The sequence below is a fragment of the Triplophysa dalaica genome, chromosome 22 (assembly GCF_015846415.1).
Source record: "Triplophysa dalaica isolate WHDGS20190420 chromosome 22, ASM1584641v1, whole genome shotgun sequence".
Lineage (NCBI taxonomy): Eukaryota > Metazoa > Chordata > Actinopteri > Cypriniformes > Nemacheilidae > Triplophysa > Triplophysa dalaica.
In genome coordinates, this window is record NC_079563.1 from 16,372,855 (window position 1) to 16,388,954 (window position 16,100).

The window sequence follows — 16,100 nt, forward strand, 5'->3', positions numbered from 1 at the left end:
CCCGTACAGTCTGCTCGCTCGTGTCCGGGAAGGTGATTGGAGTATTTTCGCTCTGCCTACATGACCCTCAACAGCAATGGCAACGTGGCGCAGACTGCTCGCATCCGCCTGTGCTTTCAGAGCGCGCAATGCGCCCTGCAGGACTTTTAAAACTAGCAGCAGGAGACCAGACAAAGACTTCTTTAATGGTGAGAAGACCAGGTGACAGATTTAAACTGCGCTCTTATTGTTTGCGCATAACAAACGCGAGACGGTAAATTTAACAAATACTCGTGCATGCCCTTATTTTAAGATTCTTACTATTGCTTCGGCTGAGGTCATGCATATTAATTTATTCCAACAGTCTGCTAATTAATATTCACGACATCCAATCTTGTTGTAGGATTCTCGAGGTAACTAACGCCCACTTGCTTTTCATTGAAACGGAGAAGCAACATCTCGATTCATAATTATTAATATTGACCAGTGTTGGGTGTAACTAGTTACTAAGTAATTAGTTACTGTAATTTAATTACTTTTCCCTTGAAAAGTAAAGTAAAGGATTACTCATATGTTTTCTGTAATTTAATTACTAAATACTTTGTGAAATATATGCGTGTGCAATAGTGTAATTGACATCAACATTCTAAGTCTTACTTTAAAATCTGTGCTTTAATGTATAATTCTCACATTTGTAATACTTTGGTCAGTTAATAATATTATTTATTGTTAATTATTATATTATTTTGTGTCTATCCTTGAATCACTTAACTAATCAAGGTTGATGTAGGATATAGAAAGTAATTAGTAATGAGTAACTAAATACTTTTTGGACAGAGTAATTTGGACAGTAATCTAATTACACTATTGAATATGTTATGAGTAACTAGTAATTAATTACTTTTTCAGAGTAACTTACCCAACACTGATATTGACAAGCCAAACATTCGCACGAGCATGTTTTATAAATACGCAATTTTACGTGATCGTGACTCTATGCAGATCTGGAATCGCAGTTCCGGGCGTTCCGCGAGAAAGCGGCGGCAGCGATGCCCGGCAGTGACTGGACCCCGTATGAATTGACCCCCGGGCTGCCCCCAGAAAGGGCTGATATTGTGATAGTGGGAGGGGGGGTGGTGGGCTGGTCCATCGCATACTGGCTGAAGAGGAAAGAGAAAGCAAGGGATGCTCTGAGGGTCGTTGTGGTGGAGAAAGACCCTTCTGTAAGTTTTATTGAGGGCACTGAGTGGATGTCTCAAAAGATAGTGAGCTGCCTTCTACAACATTTTGCTTGGCTGACTTGAAAACGTTATGCTAATAAGACTGTTTGTCATGTTTTATTGTGTTTTTTTGTTTGTGTAGTATACTCAGGCTTCAACCGTGCTGTCCTGTGGTGGTATCCGACAGCAGTTCTCTCTTAAAGAAAATATCCTTCTCTCTTTGGCTTCTGCTGATTTCTTGAAGAACATTAATGTAATGTTGCATATTTGACTCTATGATTCATAAAGTTGTTATAGGCTTGCTTATAGTCAGATCTGTACGCCAGCAAAGAACTGTTCTATTGCTCAGTTGTAATATTTTATGTAGGAATTGTGGTGATTGTACATAAGTCTTGTGTCTGTTAAAATCCCACAGGATCATCTGGGAATGTTAAATGAAGATCCTGTTGATCTACAGTTTAATCATTCAGGATATCTCTTCCTTGCCAGTGACAAGTCAGCTCATATCATGGAGGAGAATTATAGGACTCAAAGGTAATTCAATCTTGCGGTTAGTGGTTTTACTAACAAGAATCATTATCCTTCAGTAAAATATTAAAACCTTTTTAAGCATCATTGATGTTTTTGGCGAGAGCTCTTTTGGACACGCCACATTTTATGAATGAATGAAAAACAAATAAACGATACAAATATGAATATGCCCAATGTTAAAAACGAATGAAAAACAAATAAATAAATAAATAAATATGAATAAAAAATATGAATATGCCAAATAATATAAATTAATGACAAACAAATAAATGAAATACCTAATGAATAAAAAGTGTAGTAATTAGTTTAATGTTTGCATATAAAATTTAAAGCCACATTTCTTGATAGAAAATATTTACCCTACAGATTTTAGGTTCTCAACCCGATTTGGCCAAGTGGTTTATGAATGAATGAATATCTTTATTGTCATTGTACAAGTACAACAAAATTGAAGAAAAGCAAACCCTTAAGGTGAGGAAAATAAATAAATAATAATAACAAAAATAATTTAAGTGATGTCATCAGGACAACATATTTTGTTGACCTAAGAACAATAATAATAATAAATAATAATAATAAATAATACCTAAACCCAGGCTGGGCTGGACAATAATTAATAACTATAACTATCGCGATATAATTATTTTCGATAACGATGAAATGGTTGTAAAGCTAAGATATGGTTGAAAAAGTTAAGGCACAGTCCTATACAAAAATATTTTAATCTAATAATCATACGTAGTTTTGCACACTGCTGGCATCTAGAATGATTTTATTTTTTTGAGAGGGCTCTCTGAACTTCTATCTTACATTTTACTTTTTTTAATTTTGTCCATATCGTTATCGGAATTATATCGTATTGACCGAAATGCATAAATATATTTCAATATCAATTTTGGCCATATTGTCGAGCCCTAAACCCAGGTATACTCTGTTGAAGGAATCGTTAACACATTAGTAAATACATTATCTGTCAAAGCAACAAAAGTTCATTTGTCAGCATTAGTCTTCGATAATGTAAGTGAATGTCATTATACAATTATACAATTGTTCACGCATGTTCAGTATGCATTAAGTTAACAGATTTTATTTAATAAAATGTAAAAATAACCATAATCTAACAATGAACCACACTTCTATAGCATTTATTAATTTTAGTTGATGATAGTTAATGTTATCCATGTTATCCATTAACTACTGTTATATAACACAACCTAATTGTTAATTTTGCATTTCAGGTAAAAAACAAACTCCCATCACAAAATTAAAGATTTATAACGGATAAACAAGGATCATGTTTGTAACATCCTCATTGTATTTTTAGAGAAGTTGGTGCTAAGGTTGCCCTCCTGTCGCCATCACAGCTGAAAGAGCGTTTCCCCTGGATAAATACAGACGGTGTTGCTCTGGCCTCTCTCGGTTAGTGACTGTTGGTCAGTGCATCTCACACTCTTTCTAAGTTCATTACTAAGTGATGTATTTTATCTTCATCTAGGGTTAGAAAATGAGGGCTGGTTTGATCCCTGGTCTCTCCTGAATGCTCTCAGACGAAAGGTCATGTCTATGGGAGTCTATCAGTGCTTTGGAGAAGTCACAGGTTTGCAATTAGAATAAAAAAAGTGGGTCATAATTGACCAAATTATTTAGCAGAGTAGTGTAACCATCCTGCTGTGTTTTACTGTATTAACTATTGCTTTATGTAAATGTCACTGAAGCATTTTTCATGAATGTCATTTCAGGATTTCGATGCTCTGCAAGCACAGCGGAAACTATAGACGGAGACATTTTTAATGTCAAACGTATCAAAAACGTTAATGTAAGTCTGCCTTTTTCAAATACAACAATTTTTTTTCAGTCAGATAGCCCTAAGTTAAACTGCAGAGTATTAGTATTAGTAGTAGTAGTAGTAGTAGTAGTAGTAGTAGTAGTAGTAAACTGTTCTTGTGTTATGTTTTAGGTACAAATGCCCAACAGTTTGGAGTATCAGCCGGTGGAGTGTGCAGTTGTGGTAAACGCGGCAGGTGCAAACTCAGGAAAGATCGCAGAGATGCTTGGCGTCGGTCTCGGCCCGCCACAGTCTATATCTGGTATTCCAATCCCCGTGGCGCCCAGAAAGAGGTTATTGTACACATTTAGTTTTCCTGAATAAATGATTTACTGTATATCATACTGACTGCAAATCATCTTTTTCAGATTTGTTTATGTGGTACATTGTCCTGATGGACCAGGCTTGGAGACTCCGTTTCTGATCGACTATTCAGGGGTTTATTGCAGACGAGAGGGACTTGGAGGAAATTACATCACAGGAATGTCACCAGAGGAAGTATGGGCCAGTTTTAAACAAATCTGATCTCAAAATTATTTTCTTGCGTTCATTCTGTACTTTTTCTAGGCAGAAGAACCAGATATCAGTAACCTTGATGTGGACCACGTGTTCTTTCAAGAGAAAGTCTGGCCTCGACTGGCCCACCGTTTACCAGCATTTGAGAGTCTAAAGGTGAAATTTATCATTTGAAATGGCTGTTTTTTACTTTAAAAGGCGAATCGCTAACCTTACGAACGTTTGAATCTTTAAGCCTTAGGTCTATAGATGATAAGTCAGAATACCAGAAGTAAGGGCTTAACATAAAAAATACATGTTCAGTGGGGAAACCATAAAGTTTTAGTGTATCCAGCCTCTCAGCTCAAATGAATCCTTTTTGTTACACAGAGTTTCACATTTATGGATTTTTGTCAGGTTTCAAGCGCGTGGGCTGGTTTTTACGACTACAACACCTTTGACCAGAACGGCATTATAGGACTGCATCCTCTGGTGACCAACATGTTCTTTGCCACAGGCTTCAGTGGTCACGGTCTACAGCAGTCCCCTGCAGTCGGCCGTGCCGTGGCAGAGCTGATTGTGGACGGATGTTTTAAGACCATCGACCTCAGTGCCTTCGATGTTAAACGGATTCTGCTGCAGGAACCAATACTGGAAAGAAACATTGTGTGACGAGCAGAGATACAGTCGAGAATACCGTTATGTTTCTGAAGGATGAAATGATCATGTCATCGATGTTGTTTTACAGAGACTTGCATTATGTACAATATAGGATTATAATCATTACTGTGATTTCATCATACTTTGCAAATGAGACAAAGTTAAAGGTCAGGGAATTAATTTACATTATTTGCTGCTATTTTGTAATGTTCATATATATATATATATATATATATATATATATATACACAATGGCATTCAGTACATAAATCAAAGGAAACAAGGGGTTAAGGTTTTTATTTGTAAATTGTTGTAGATATTTACATTGCATGATTGTTTTGGAAATTAATACAAAAGATAATCATGAACTTGAACTGGACGAAATGTAATATATATCTGTTAAATCTAACAGAACACTAGAATTTCCACTGTATTTCAAATATATAAAAGATAGTAATACTGCATATTTTACAGAGATCTCAACTACTCACTTTAACAAAATACATCCATGTCAAGGAAAATTTGCCAAGTTAAATATTTAACATTCAGTAAAATTACTTTAACTGGTTAGTAACTTTAATAAGCAATAGATGCCCGTCTTAAAATCTTTGTTTTAAAATCCCAAGCATCCATGCTAGACATTCAAACTGCACATATTTACTTGTCTTTAACGATTTGCTTCCACCTTGAATATCTATATCTAACTAGCTGTCAGCAAGGCAGTACAATAAAAACAAACCACTATTGATTATTATTACAAAAAATGCCCGTCTTTAAACCGTATGCATCAATGTTCTAAAAGAGTTCTACAAAGGACAACATTTGACCCACAAATACAGAAATCTGTCAAGTCTGTTGTGATTTTATCTTTTTGCCTTCTTTTCAAACATGTTCTTAATACTTTCATTCACTTTGCGTTTTTTACCTAGAGAGAGAGAACACAAATCAAAATCTTAATTTCTATTCGACTCAAATATAAAAAAATCTATCTCAGCGTTTTATCTTAATTACCTTTCGTCTTTGTTTTGTCATCCTGATCTTCTGAAGAGCGCTTTGCATATGCTGCCTTCATTCTCTGAATATTCTTTTTATGTATGACTTCATGCTCCACGATAGGTCGAGGATAATCTTTTCCCACAATGCACCCTGCTCTTTCCTGAATGCTCCGAGGAGCCTTCCAGGGTTCATATATGTACTCTGCTGGAAATTTCTTCAGCACTGGAAGATATTTCCTGGATGACGGAAAAACAGAATTGAGACGGCATTGAGCAATGCATGTTAGTGACAAAGTAGTTGAAACTTCTATCCAAAGGTGATTTTCCTCACAAGGTTCGAACTTACAAAGTCACCACCCCAACCACTTGGACCCACATCACTTTCCAACCCCATTAATACATTTTGATACCAAATAGAAAATTACTTGATGTAATCTCCATATTTATCCGTTTTCTTTCCAAAGGCGATAGGAGAGTAAACCCTGAAGTACTGATGAAAAAACGCGCTGGCTGAGAGCCACTGCCAGTTTCCGGCATTTAACGACCAATCGGCATCCAGCAGTAACTCTTCAAACACCTGCGTACACACCAGACGAATGAAAAATGAATCAACAGTGTTAAAAGATACATATTCATATTCCATGTTTTTTAGCACACACCTTCTGGCCCTCCTCCCAACTTGTCCACAAGTCTCCTCGAGTCAGGAAACATGCAACCGCATGCCGCGCCAGGTGATGGATCCATCCCTCCTGTTGCAGCTGTGTCATGATTGCGTCAATGAAGGGGAACCCGTTGCGGGCCTGAATTTACAAACATCTTTAATTCTCAACAAATCTGTTACTACATACAATAAAGATGAGTTCAATTATAAATCTAATCCCATTACCTCCCTCCATGCCGCCAGGTGCTCAGGATTCTCGTCCCAGTCCACCTGGACGCAGTGAGGGTTGCCTTCCATCTTGTTGAAGTTTGGGATCCCGACAGCTGTGGTGTAGAAAAACTCTCTCCAGAGCAGTTGTCCGTGCAGAGACACTGGAGGATCAGAGTGCTTTTTCTGCAACAGGTGCCATATGTTAAAGGGGTCATACGCTTTACACGCTTGCATTATTCGAGCAATCACAACGGACCAGTTAACTGGCCAATCATGTATGGGCAAGCCATGTCATACGACCCCTTTAAAAACCACAACAGGCTTCAAACAAACTGCCTCATGTATTGGTTCCATTAATGTAGAAGACGTCTGTCATACCCCCCTGTACACATCCGTGAGACTCCACCAGAAGGTGCGCGCAGATAAACAGCCAAATCGGACGTAGGGACTCAGGACGGTAGTGCTGGCCGTTAAAGCGTTGGGGGATGTCTTTGGTTTTTCAAAGCTGCAGACCCAACCCTGCAATTTAAAGTATTAAATATCTTAATTTCTTCGGTTATCTGAGGATTTGTCCATAGCTCAAATGAATGTCTGCCTTTTGGGGTATCTACCGTTCTCTTCATGTGCTCATCCAGCCTACGCAGGGCTTCAGTCTCACCCCCTGGAAACAGATCTGGACCTAAACATGATGTGTCCAGCCCAAGATCTTCAAGAGTTGGAATCCCAAACTCCTCCTCGTGGTTCTTAGAAAATGGCGTCAACACATCTTCCACAGAGAGACACGTAACACATACGAGACATTAGCAACCATCCAACATTTTTATATAAATGATGTTTTTAAAGATGTTTGGAACACGAGATACCCTTCACGTCCTCTTCGGTTGGAGCAGGAACAGGTTTTTTGGGTAACCCGATGTCTCTGACCACAGTCTGGAACCGAACGTAAGTCAATGGAGCCTTTCCGTTGTTCTCGTCGATAATCCTGTTTGAAAATGTGCGTGAGTGTTTTCCATTGAACCAGCGGAATATGATTTACAAATTAAATTACGCTACCTGTCAATGTTGTAGAGGGTGTGGGAAGTCTTCGAAATAACTTCCACGCCGTGTTCCTCGGCTAACTTCATGACCTCTTTGTCTCTGCTCTGACTGTACGGTTCTGTGTCAACTTCAAAAGTCAAGCGCGTGATCTTCCATTTGTCAAAGAGCTTTGGGAGGATCTCTGTGGGTGACCCTCTGAGAACAAAAAGCCTAAGGGAACATACACATTATCACATATCAACAACAAAAATATCACTGAAAACACAGCTTCATGATGATAAACACCAGTCCTGTCATTTTCTCGTTGTACCTCACATAAAAATTAGGACCTCAACCTCAAACAATGACCCACCTGCCGTCGTTTCTTAATAGTTTCTAATTTCTGTTACCTGGAGTTGAGTTTCCTCAGACTGGAATCGAGGTCTTTGAGCGCTTCGATCAGAAATCTCCATCGGTTAATGCCGATTGGGGTGTTGTTGGCGTACCAGGGGTCCAGCAGGAACAGTGGGTAGATGTGTCTACAGTCCTTCAAGGCAGCGATAAGAGCAGGGTTGTCATGCAAACGCAAGCCCTTGCGGAACCAGAGAATGCAGTTATGGCTCATGGTCAGCTGTGACATGGGGATGAAATTAAAAAGGCAAAAAATATGAACAAAATTTCCTTCAAAGGAAATTTAAGTTTGTTTATTATACATAATTAATATGTAACAATAAAAAGGCAAGAAAATACAACATGTGTCAATGTATGAATATTAATTTATAAAGTAAACCAGCACTGTAACAAGAGTCTTCTTGAAAAGATGAAAATCTAATGTATAGCCTATATGGCGGGTATTGATACTTCAGGTCCGCTTGTTTCGTTTAATTTATAAAAATATTTAATTTTGTCCCTTTCAAAGGAACCATTATTATAATAATTTTGTATACTACCACAATGTTTTGTTCTTTAAAAAAACGAAGTTTACAGATCTTTATGCAGCTAAAGTATCTTTTGATGCTCATGTTGTTTATTCCGTGTTGTGCATGCATGTGCGCCATAAAGTTGCATGAGCATTTAAAGTCTTTCCTGTCACATTTCTCGGACATTTTTGCTATAAAACGTAAAACTTCATGCATACATGCATACATGCATTAACTAACAATAATACTTACGAGTTTTATGAATACGAGAGCTCCGTCTTGGGTTTTGTAACATCAGTTTCAGGAATGTTACAAAAGATGTGTAATTCAACTCCACGTGAGTCACGCCACCATCCAATGAGAGTCTGTTTATAACCCCGACTCTCCTAAACTAGCCAATCAAGACGCACTCGGTGACACATGCGCAGTCTGCCTTATTTCCGTGTTTTCGAAGCAGTAAAATCTGATTGGTTGATTCAGCTGGTGAATAATGGCGGATTGCGGGAACGGCACCGCTGCGAAAAAACTCAAAACGGACACCGACAATGAGTGCAAAGATACCGAGTTTTTATCCGAAAGTCCCGTGGCTGGTTTTGAGATCACCCGGATTCTGCGCGACTCTGCGCGGGAGAAAAACATCTTTATTCATGGAAAGGTGCGATCGTGCGCAAGAATCAATACGTTTGGATTTAATAGTGTTGTCATATTAATTGAGTCCATGCATATTTCATTTAGAAATATTATCGTGTTCAATTTAACGTATGTTTTCTTTGTAGGTGAAGGATCAGGATGCTGTTGTGATTTTGGAGAAGACCCCCATCAGACAGGACACACTCAAGGAGTTACTAAAGAGCAGTGAACTCAAACTGGAGATGAGGAATGATGTGTACAGCACATACCAGCTACATGCACCTGCCCACCTGAACCGTATGTCTGATCACAACACATAATTTCTCCAAACTAACTCCAAAACCATATCAATTTAAATGGTTTTCACTAGAAATGGCAGAGCTGAGAATGGGAAGCGGTGACCTGACAAGAGCTGAGATGAGCTGGATGAAGGACGCGACTTGACACAATTTCACTACAAAATTTCAAATGCTATTAGATTGTTAATGATAATATTAAATCTATAATGCCCCTTATTTGTAAGTTTATTTATTTTTTATTTAGCCTTGTTGCGCAAGCACTGTTGAGGTTGTGCAGAGGCAGCAGCTTTTGCCAGAGGGGAACTGGAATCCCCTGGTTGGGCCTGGGATCTCCTGAGTTTTTTTTTTCTCGATTGGAGTTTTGGGTTCCTCGCCACCGTTTGCATACTGTTTTGCACTGGCCGGGGGGCTGCTTTAGAATTCAAAAGTTTTACATAATTAATATTGCATATAGGAATTTATAGTCCGTTTAATATTTGACCTGTGTTTCTCTCTGCTTTATCTCAAATGTGTGCTTTCACTGTGCAAGTGTGTTTGCGTGTTTGCGTCTATGTCGATGTGTGTAAGTATGTATGCATATTTGCATGTTTGTCTTTTGTGTTTTCACCTTTTTCTTGTTTTTACAGGTGTATGACTTTTGTTGTTTTACTTTTAGTAAATGTGTCTCATGTACAGCTGCTTTGTAGCAATGAAAATTGTACAAAGCGCTACATAAATGAAGTTGAGTTGAGAGTAGAAATACCTTTATGGACCATATGCTCTTTACAATTAAAATCAATACAAAATTACTTTCTGTGTTTTGGGTCTTGGGGAAAGACATCAATGTTGTTGTTTTTACAAGGGATCACTTATTTGCATATCAAATTGTTCTTAACAGAAATCAAGACAACAGTGGTGTGCCCTGCGACAGAGAAGCATGTCAAGAAATACTTGCGTCAGGAGATTTTTCTGGTTGCAGAATCAGGGGAGGAATATCGAAGCATCACCCTGCCGTACATCAGCAAGCAGAGCTTCAGTGTTCAGGTGAGACTTCACCTTCTGTTGTTCTTGAATTTGAAGGTTTTAACGAGAATACATTTAGTCCTTAGGTTTATTAGTAAGTCCACGGTCTCATTTTGATTTCAGTGGGTGTACAACATACTGGAGAAGAAAGCAGAGGCGGATCGGATTATTTATGAAGATCCAGACCCCGATACTGGTTTTGTCCTATTGCCAGATTTTAAATGGGATCAAAAGCAGGTGATTTTAAGGAATTTGTAGTGATGTTTTGTTTAACGGTGAATAAAAGGCCAGTAGAGTAACGATTTCTTCACTCCAGAATGAAGACTTGTATCTGATTGCCATCATCCACCGGAGGGACATCAAAAGTTTAAGGGATCTTACATCAGAGCATCTGCCATTACTCACAAACATTCGCAGCAAAGGAGAGGTGAGGACAGTAGATCATACTGTACTGTTAACAAAGTACATTCAGAAACTTTTGGTACAGTACGTCAATGATTTTGTTGTCCAGAAGGTGTCTCTGTTGCTTTGAGTATTTGAACTAAAGGGATGTTGTATTTCTATTTTGCCGTTTACTTGTTAAATGAATTCATGTGTTCAAATGCACACAAAAGTTGTGGTTTGATGCTTAATGACATATATGCCACAGCTGTGATGCTTAAACAGTAAGCGTGGTTTACAAATAAAATTATACAAATTCCAGTAAAAAGACAATGTGAGGTTTTCACAAGCACGTTTTTTTTTTTTTTACAAGTATGACTGAATGAATCAAGTTCTGATCTCGTCTGTATTCACAGGACACCATTCAGAAGCGATTCGGTGTCCCCTCCAGCAAACTGCGGGTGTATTTGCACTATCAGCCCTCGTACTATCACCTCCACATCCACTTCACCTCACTGGACTACGAAGCCCCAGGCTGTGGGGTGGAACGGGCTCACCTGCTTTCTGATGTCATCCAGAACTTGGAGGCAGATTCTAGTTACTATCACAACCGCAGCATGACTTTCCCTCTGCGTACTGATGACGGTCTGCTCCTCAAGTTCAAAGAGGCTGGAAAGATCTAAACTGACCGCTAATCTCTTTTTGGCTTTTGTTAAAAAAAAGCCTTGTAATTGCATCTACTTTGAGAAATAAGATTCTCAAAGTTGTTTCGTAAAGTCGATTTTATCAAATAGAGAAATGTAATTGTGATTGTTTTGCATTTGTATTAAAGTATTGATTCGTTTTTTTAAATCGCAGACTTCTCTTCAGGCTCTGGGCAGAACTTAAATTCATAACCTCAAATTGTAGTTACACTTTTTGCACCTGTCTGTGCTGCACTATGAAAATTCATTTGAAAGGAAAACCGGAGCCATTGGGGCCTCTCTGTTTAATTCCTTCTACTTTTAGAGACTTTTGAAAAGATCTGCCTGTGATTGACAGAACCGCAGGCAGCAGTGAAATTACATCCCTGTTGCTTTTTAAGTTTTAGTCAAAAAACGGAAAATATAATACAATTAATAAGACACATGGCAACATTAACATGAAATTGTTGGAAATTGAAAGCTTGTTACTTATCTATTCTCGTTCATGGTTTTCTTTCGCATTGACTGTGTTCCTTTAATCCGGTTCTCATTACATATCTCCTGTCATGTGCTTGGAACCAGAGTTCAAAATTTGGAAAGAGAGAAGAATTGAAAACACCATGGCCCCACCATTAGGCTATTTATGTCACTTTTATCAAAACTGTCTTGAGCCAAAACAAAGGCACTAACATATTTTAACATAAGTCAGGGCTAGTTATTTTCAGTTAAGACAGCTCAAAATTCACTTTAGTCTGGGACTAGAGAGTTTATAAATGTTCTCACTGAGGCTCTCCAGAACAATTACGTAATTGCACTTCGTTTCAGACCCAAGCTTGCATCTCTCAATGGCCATAGATCAACCTGTTCTGTTCTACAACACAGAAAATAGTTCAATAAAACATTAATAGCATAAAAAGTGCCATTACATTTCGAGCGCATTGATTAAGCGGTAATTAAGTTCTACAACATGACTTTGATCTATTTATGAATTAAAGTTCAATATGCCGGAGGGAGACTGACTCAGGGTGAGAACTTGTTTGGCCACCAGCCACAGGGCCTTGGCCAACAGCCAGTTTGACCCTCCATTTAGGACTTAGTTTGATTCCAATATATTAATGAAATCACTATATTAAATCAATGAAGCATTAGGTCTCGTTCGCATTACAATCCCAGGCTGCTTTCAAAGTTTTACAAAGTCTTCAGGTGGACCATGATCTTCTCAACGTGAGTTTCACTGCTGATGATCAGTCACTGACCTAATAAAGTGACCTATGACAGATTGGGATCTGGGCTTGGGTTTTCTGTTCATATATCTAAAATTATCACTGTGATGTGGGCAGGTAGACGTGTGGTCTGACTACATTTTCTAATATGAGGTTTGTTTTATTGCATGTGTTTCCAGAGGAAGTTGGTGTAGGAACATTTGATATTCGTCCGTCTATACATTTTCAGTATCTCTTGTATCTCATATGTGTTGACATAATGTCATCATTCTTGAATGTACATTCAATCAAATCATGTGATTTTAAGACAAAAGAGGTGGAAATAAGGAAGGCGTGCACTTTTCACATCGTTTCATTGACATGCAAATGCAAAGATGTAGGGTGTCGGGGGGCTGGGGGGACCAGGGTGATGCAATTCAACCATGTTTTTCTCAGCAAAGCTTTTGCGTTTCCATGGTTACAACCAGCGAGGTGCTCTTCGACTGAAGTTTTTCTCTTTTCATGTGGGGTTCTCTTGGCCAAATGGCAGATGTTTGGAAACGTGCGGTTGATTTATGAGTTCTCATTGCACAGAAAACATTCAATGCTATTGCTTTGTGGTTTACATTGGCATGTCGGTGTGTGAGAACTACATCTGATTAGTTTGGAAATATATTTAAGCTGTCTGTTGCTTTTTAGACTGTAAACTCTGGCATGCGCCTGGGATTAGAACATTTCATTGAGGATTTTAGGTGCGCCCTGATGCTTGCGTGTTTAGAAGGAAAACTTCATGGCCTGAACTTTTATCGGCGCTGAAGTTTGTTGGAGGTTTGCAGTTTGCAGGTATGGAAAGTAAAACTTTTTTCACAATTGTAGTCAAGGAACGCAACCCTTTGTTTATTTGTGTGATTTACTTTGTTTGAGGATTAAGCTTTTATGTAGCAGTTAATTCAATGTATTTATCATTAGTTACCTCCAGGGGTTTAGATTTTTAAGCTGCATTGAATTTTAATGTGCTCAAGCATTAGAAAATTATTTCTTACAGAGACATTAAAGTGTTTAAAATTATTTGTGTCAAATGTGAAATAACGATCCTAGTTCATTTGAAATGATTTAAAGTTTTACTTTTAAGTTTTAGTATAAATTATTTAATAGTTTATTCTTTAGCAAAAAATAAGTTCATGTTCAAGTTCAAGTGTGCTATAGGTATGCTTCATTTGAACTAAAAATAAAGTTAATGTGTTTTATGTACTTTTTAGAAATTCACTTGTATTTTTCTGAACAATCTAGCAGTAACCTTGTGTAGTATATGTCTACAATTATGACACTTTAAAGTTCACTTTTATACACTAAAAAGTGGATACATTTATTCCAAAACAGCATTAAAAGTGCACTTACATAATAACTACATACTACATAAAGCATACTTAAAAACATACCTGAACTTTGCTTAAGTATAGTTCATAAATCAAATTTAAAGTAGCCTATTTCTATTTTTGTAAAATATATTTTTGTATGAAAATAATAAAAATGAAACAATAAAAAAATATATAATGTGCAACACTTTGTTTTTCTTCTGCAAGCTGAAATATGTTCCAGTTCATACAGAAACGGATTCACAATCACCTGGTGGAACGTAAAATTCAAAGATCCCGTCTGGTTACAAAGGATGGCCATTGCAACATTAAATTTGCCAGCCCTGAATATCCCAACCACTATGCTTTCCTCATGGACTTCTGGACCACGTTTGTTGAAATCCGCTGGTGTTTTGTGATATTTTTCTTTGTAGCAGCCTTCACCGGAAGCTGGTTCATTTTCGGTTTACTCTGGTATTCACTTGCTAAAAGTAACGGAGACTTAATCCAGAAATCATCAGAACCTCACAAGATGAAATGCATTGAGAACATTAACAGTCTCACTACTGCCTTCCTGTACTCTATAGAGACTCAGACAACCATTGGTTACGGAGGTCGTGCTCTCACGGGTCACTGCCCGGGCACAGTCGCCCTGTTAATCATCCAGTCCCTCGTGGGCGCCATAATAAACTGCTTCATGTGTGGACTCATTCTCGCAAAGATCTCTCTTCCAAAAAGAAGAGCGAAAACAGTGACCTTCAGTGAAACAGCAGTCATCAGTCTGTGGAAGGGAAATCTGTGCCTCCAGATAAGAGTGGCCAACCTGAGAAAGACCCTTCTTATTGGCAGCCAGATTTATGGGAAACTCCTGCGGACCACCATCACTCCAGAGGGCGAGACCATCATATTAGACCAGGTGAACGTTGAGTTTTTGGTGAATGCTGGGAAGGACAATGTCTTCTTTGTTTGTCCTCTTACGCTGTACCATGTGATCGACAAGTCCAGTCCGTTTTCAGAAATGGCTGCAGATGTTCTTCAACAGCAGGACTTCGAGTTGGTGGTCTTCTTGGAGGGTACGGCCGAATCCACCAGCTTGTCCTGTCAGGTGAGGACCTCCTACCTTCCACGGGAGATCCAGTGGGGTCACCGCTTCCTGCCTGTCATTTCTCGCACCAAAGGTGGAAAGTACCGCGTCGACCTGTCCAACTTCTCCAAAACAGAGCCGGCGGATACTCCACACTGCGCTTCTTGTTTCCAAAATGAGCATAATAAGGAACTCATCCTCCATCAGCACACACATGAAGGCATCGATAACAGGGGATTTGATGTTATTGACCTTCAAGATTGTGGTGAGAAAGGGGACTGAGCAAGACTTGTGTCGGTTAAACATCCCTGCAGCGTGTCACTTCAAATCATTCTGTGGAAGTTAGACATTTTGAAGAAAAGGCAACAGCTTGATATTCCACTCAAATGTGTTCATACGTCAAATAATCTGGATTTGGCTAAATTTGATGAGAAATGTTTGAGTTTATTTTGAGATCTTCAATAATATGGGCTCTTTGGTGCTGATTTGGCAAATCTGAGCTCAGCTTGTGACATTGTTGAGATGTCTTTTGAAACTCTAATGGAGACATTTGTTAAAATTTCTTGGTAATTTTGTCAGGAGAAATTTTTAAGTGCAAGTGACTTAAAAGCAAACATTTCCAATTACTCTCCATTTGATCTCATTCATGTCTCATTCATAAATAATTGAGAAGAGATAATAAAGAGTTCTCATTTGTAATTTTTCTTTCTTGTGGTTGAAGTTAGGGAAGGCTTTCTATCGCAGAAAATGCTGTTAAAAACGCCAAACTGAGTCTAATGTGACTTCCTCATGTTTCCTGTTCATGTGAAATGGTTGGTAATATCAGAGACTCAATGCATTTATATTGCCTAGTCTGTTTAAAGGGGTCATATGGCGCGTATAACTGTTTTTCTGTGTCTTAAGTGTGTTATAAGTTGCCATGCATGTATTAGACACGTAAAATTGCAAAAA

General features: G+C 38.3%; 4 protein-coding genes across 5 annotated transcripts; 3 read left to right on the plus strand and 1 right to left on the minus strand.

The window, feature by feature from the left end:
- Positions 1-2: 2 nt before the first annotated feature.
- foxred1 (FAD-dependent oxidoreductase domain containing 1) lies at positions 3-5,174 on the plus strand. 2 transcript variants are annotated; one of them, XM_056737250.1, is made up of 11 exons: positions 3-188; positions 982-1,202; positions 1,342-1,452; positions 1,615-1,733; positions 3,055-3,149; positions 3,226-3,327; positions 3,470-3,546; positions 3,688-3,848; positions 3,924-4,053; positions 4,123-4,227; positions 4,468-5,174. In XM_056737250.1, exons 1-11 carry the CDS (start codon positions 77-79, stop codon positions 4,720-4,722), a joined length of 1,488 nt encoding a protein of 495 aa, XP_056593228.1. In that variant the 5' UTR covers positions 3-76; the 3' UTR covers positions 4,723-5,174. The 2 variants fall into 2 exon arrangements, with proteins under 2 accessions (XP_056593228.1, XP_056593229.1); XM_056737251.1 differs by lacking the exon at positions 982-1,202.
- On the minus strand, positions 4,993-8,860 carry cry5 (cryptochrome circadian regulator 5). Its single transcript, XM_056737249.1, has 11 exons — positions 8,766-8,860; positions 8,004-8,224; positions 7,630-7,824; positions 7,440-7,558; positions 7,188-7,342; positions 6,955-7,095; positions 6,592-6,759; positions 6,365-6,505; positions 6,131-6,282; positions 5,722-5,942; positions 4,993-5,635 (listed from the first exon to the last, which is right to left on the minus strand). Exons 2-11 carry the CDS (start codon positions 8,216-8,218, stop codon positions 5,574-5,576), a joined length of 1,569 nt encoding a protein of 522 aa, XP_056593227.1. The 5' UTR covers positions 8,219-8,224; positions 8,766-8,860; the 3' UTR covers positions 4,993-5,573.
- Positions 8,861-8,996: 136 nt separating this feature from the next.
- Positions 8,997-11,677, plus strand: dcps (decapping enzyme, scavenger). Its single transcript, XM_056735764.1, has 6 exons — positions 8,997-9,168; positions 9,290-9,440; positions 10,320-10,465; positions 10,568-10,681; positions 10,761-10,871; positions 11,242-11,677. The coding sequence occupies exons 1-6, from the start codon at positions 9,004-9,006 to the stop codon at positions 11,506-11,508; spliced, it is 954 nt and encodes a 317-aa protein (XP_056591742.1). The 5' UTR covers positions 8,997-9,003; the 3' UTR covers positions 11,509-11,677.
- Positions 11,678-12,131: 454 nt separating this feature from the next.
- kcnj1b (potassium inwardly rectifying channel subfamily J member 1b) lies at positions 12,132-15,716 on the plus strand. Its single transcript, XM_056735763.1, has 2 exons — positions 12,132-13,553; positions 14,294-15,716. Exon 2 carries the CDS (start codon positions 14,301-14,303, stop codon positions 15,429-15,431), a length of 1,131 nt encoding a protein of 376 aa, XP_056591741.1. The 5' UTR covers positions 12,132-13,553; positions 14,294-14,300; the 3' UTR covers positions 15,432-15,716.
- Positions 15,717-16,100: the final 384 nt, after the last annotated feature.

Coding starts and splice junctions, on each gene's coding strand:
- foxred1 (XM_056737250.1), top strand. CDS start 77: ATGGCAACGTGGCGCAGACTGCTCGCATCCGCCTGTGCTTTCAGAGCG. Junction 4,054..4,122: donor CAGGAATGTCACCAGAGGAA/GTATGGGCCAGT, acceptor TACTTTTTCTAG/GCAGAAGAACCAGATATCAG. Junction 4,228..4,467: donor CAGCATTTGAGAGTCTAAAG/GTGAAATTTATC, acceptor GATTTTTGTCAG/GTTTCAAGCGCGTGGGCTGG.
- cry5 (XM_056737249.1), bottom strand. CDS start 8,218: ATGAGCCATAACTGCATTCTCTGGTTCCGCAAGGGCTTGCGTTTGCAT. Junction 7,096..7,187: donor ATGAGCACATGAAGAGAACG/GTAGATACCCCA, acceptor TTTAAATTGCAG/GGTTGGGTCTGCAGCTTTGA. Junction 5,943..6,130: donor AAATATGGAGATTACATCAA/GTAATTTTCTAT, acceptor TCCGTCATCCAG/GAAATATCTTCCAGTGCTGA.
- dcps (XM_056735764.1), top strand. CDS start 9,004: ATGGCGGATTGCGGGAACGGCACCGCTGCGAAAAAACTCAAAACGGAC. Junction 9,169..9,289: donor ACATCTTTATTCATGGAAAG/GTGCGATCGTGC, acceptor TTTTCTTTGTAG/GTGAAGGATCAGGATGCTGT. Junction 10,682..10,760: donor TTAAATGGGATCAAAAGCAG/GTGATTTTAAGG, acceptor TCTTCACTCCAG/AATGAAGACTTGTATCTGAT.
- kcnj1b (XM_056735763.1), top strand. CDS start 14,301: ATGTTCCAGTTCATACAGAAACGGATTCACAATCACCTGGTGGAACGT.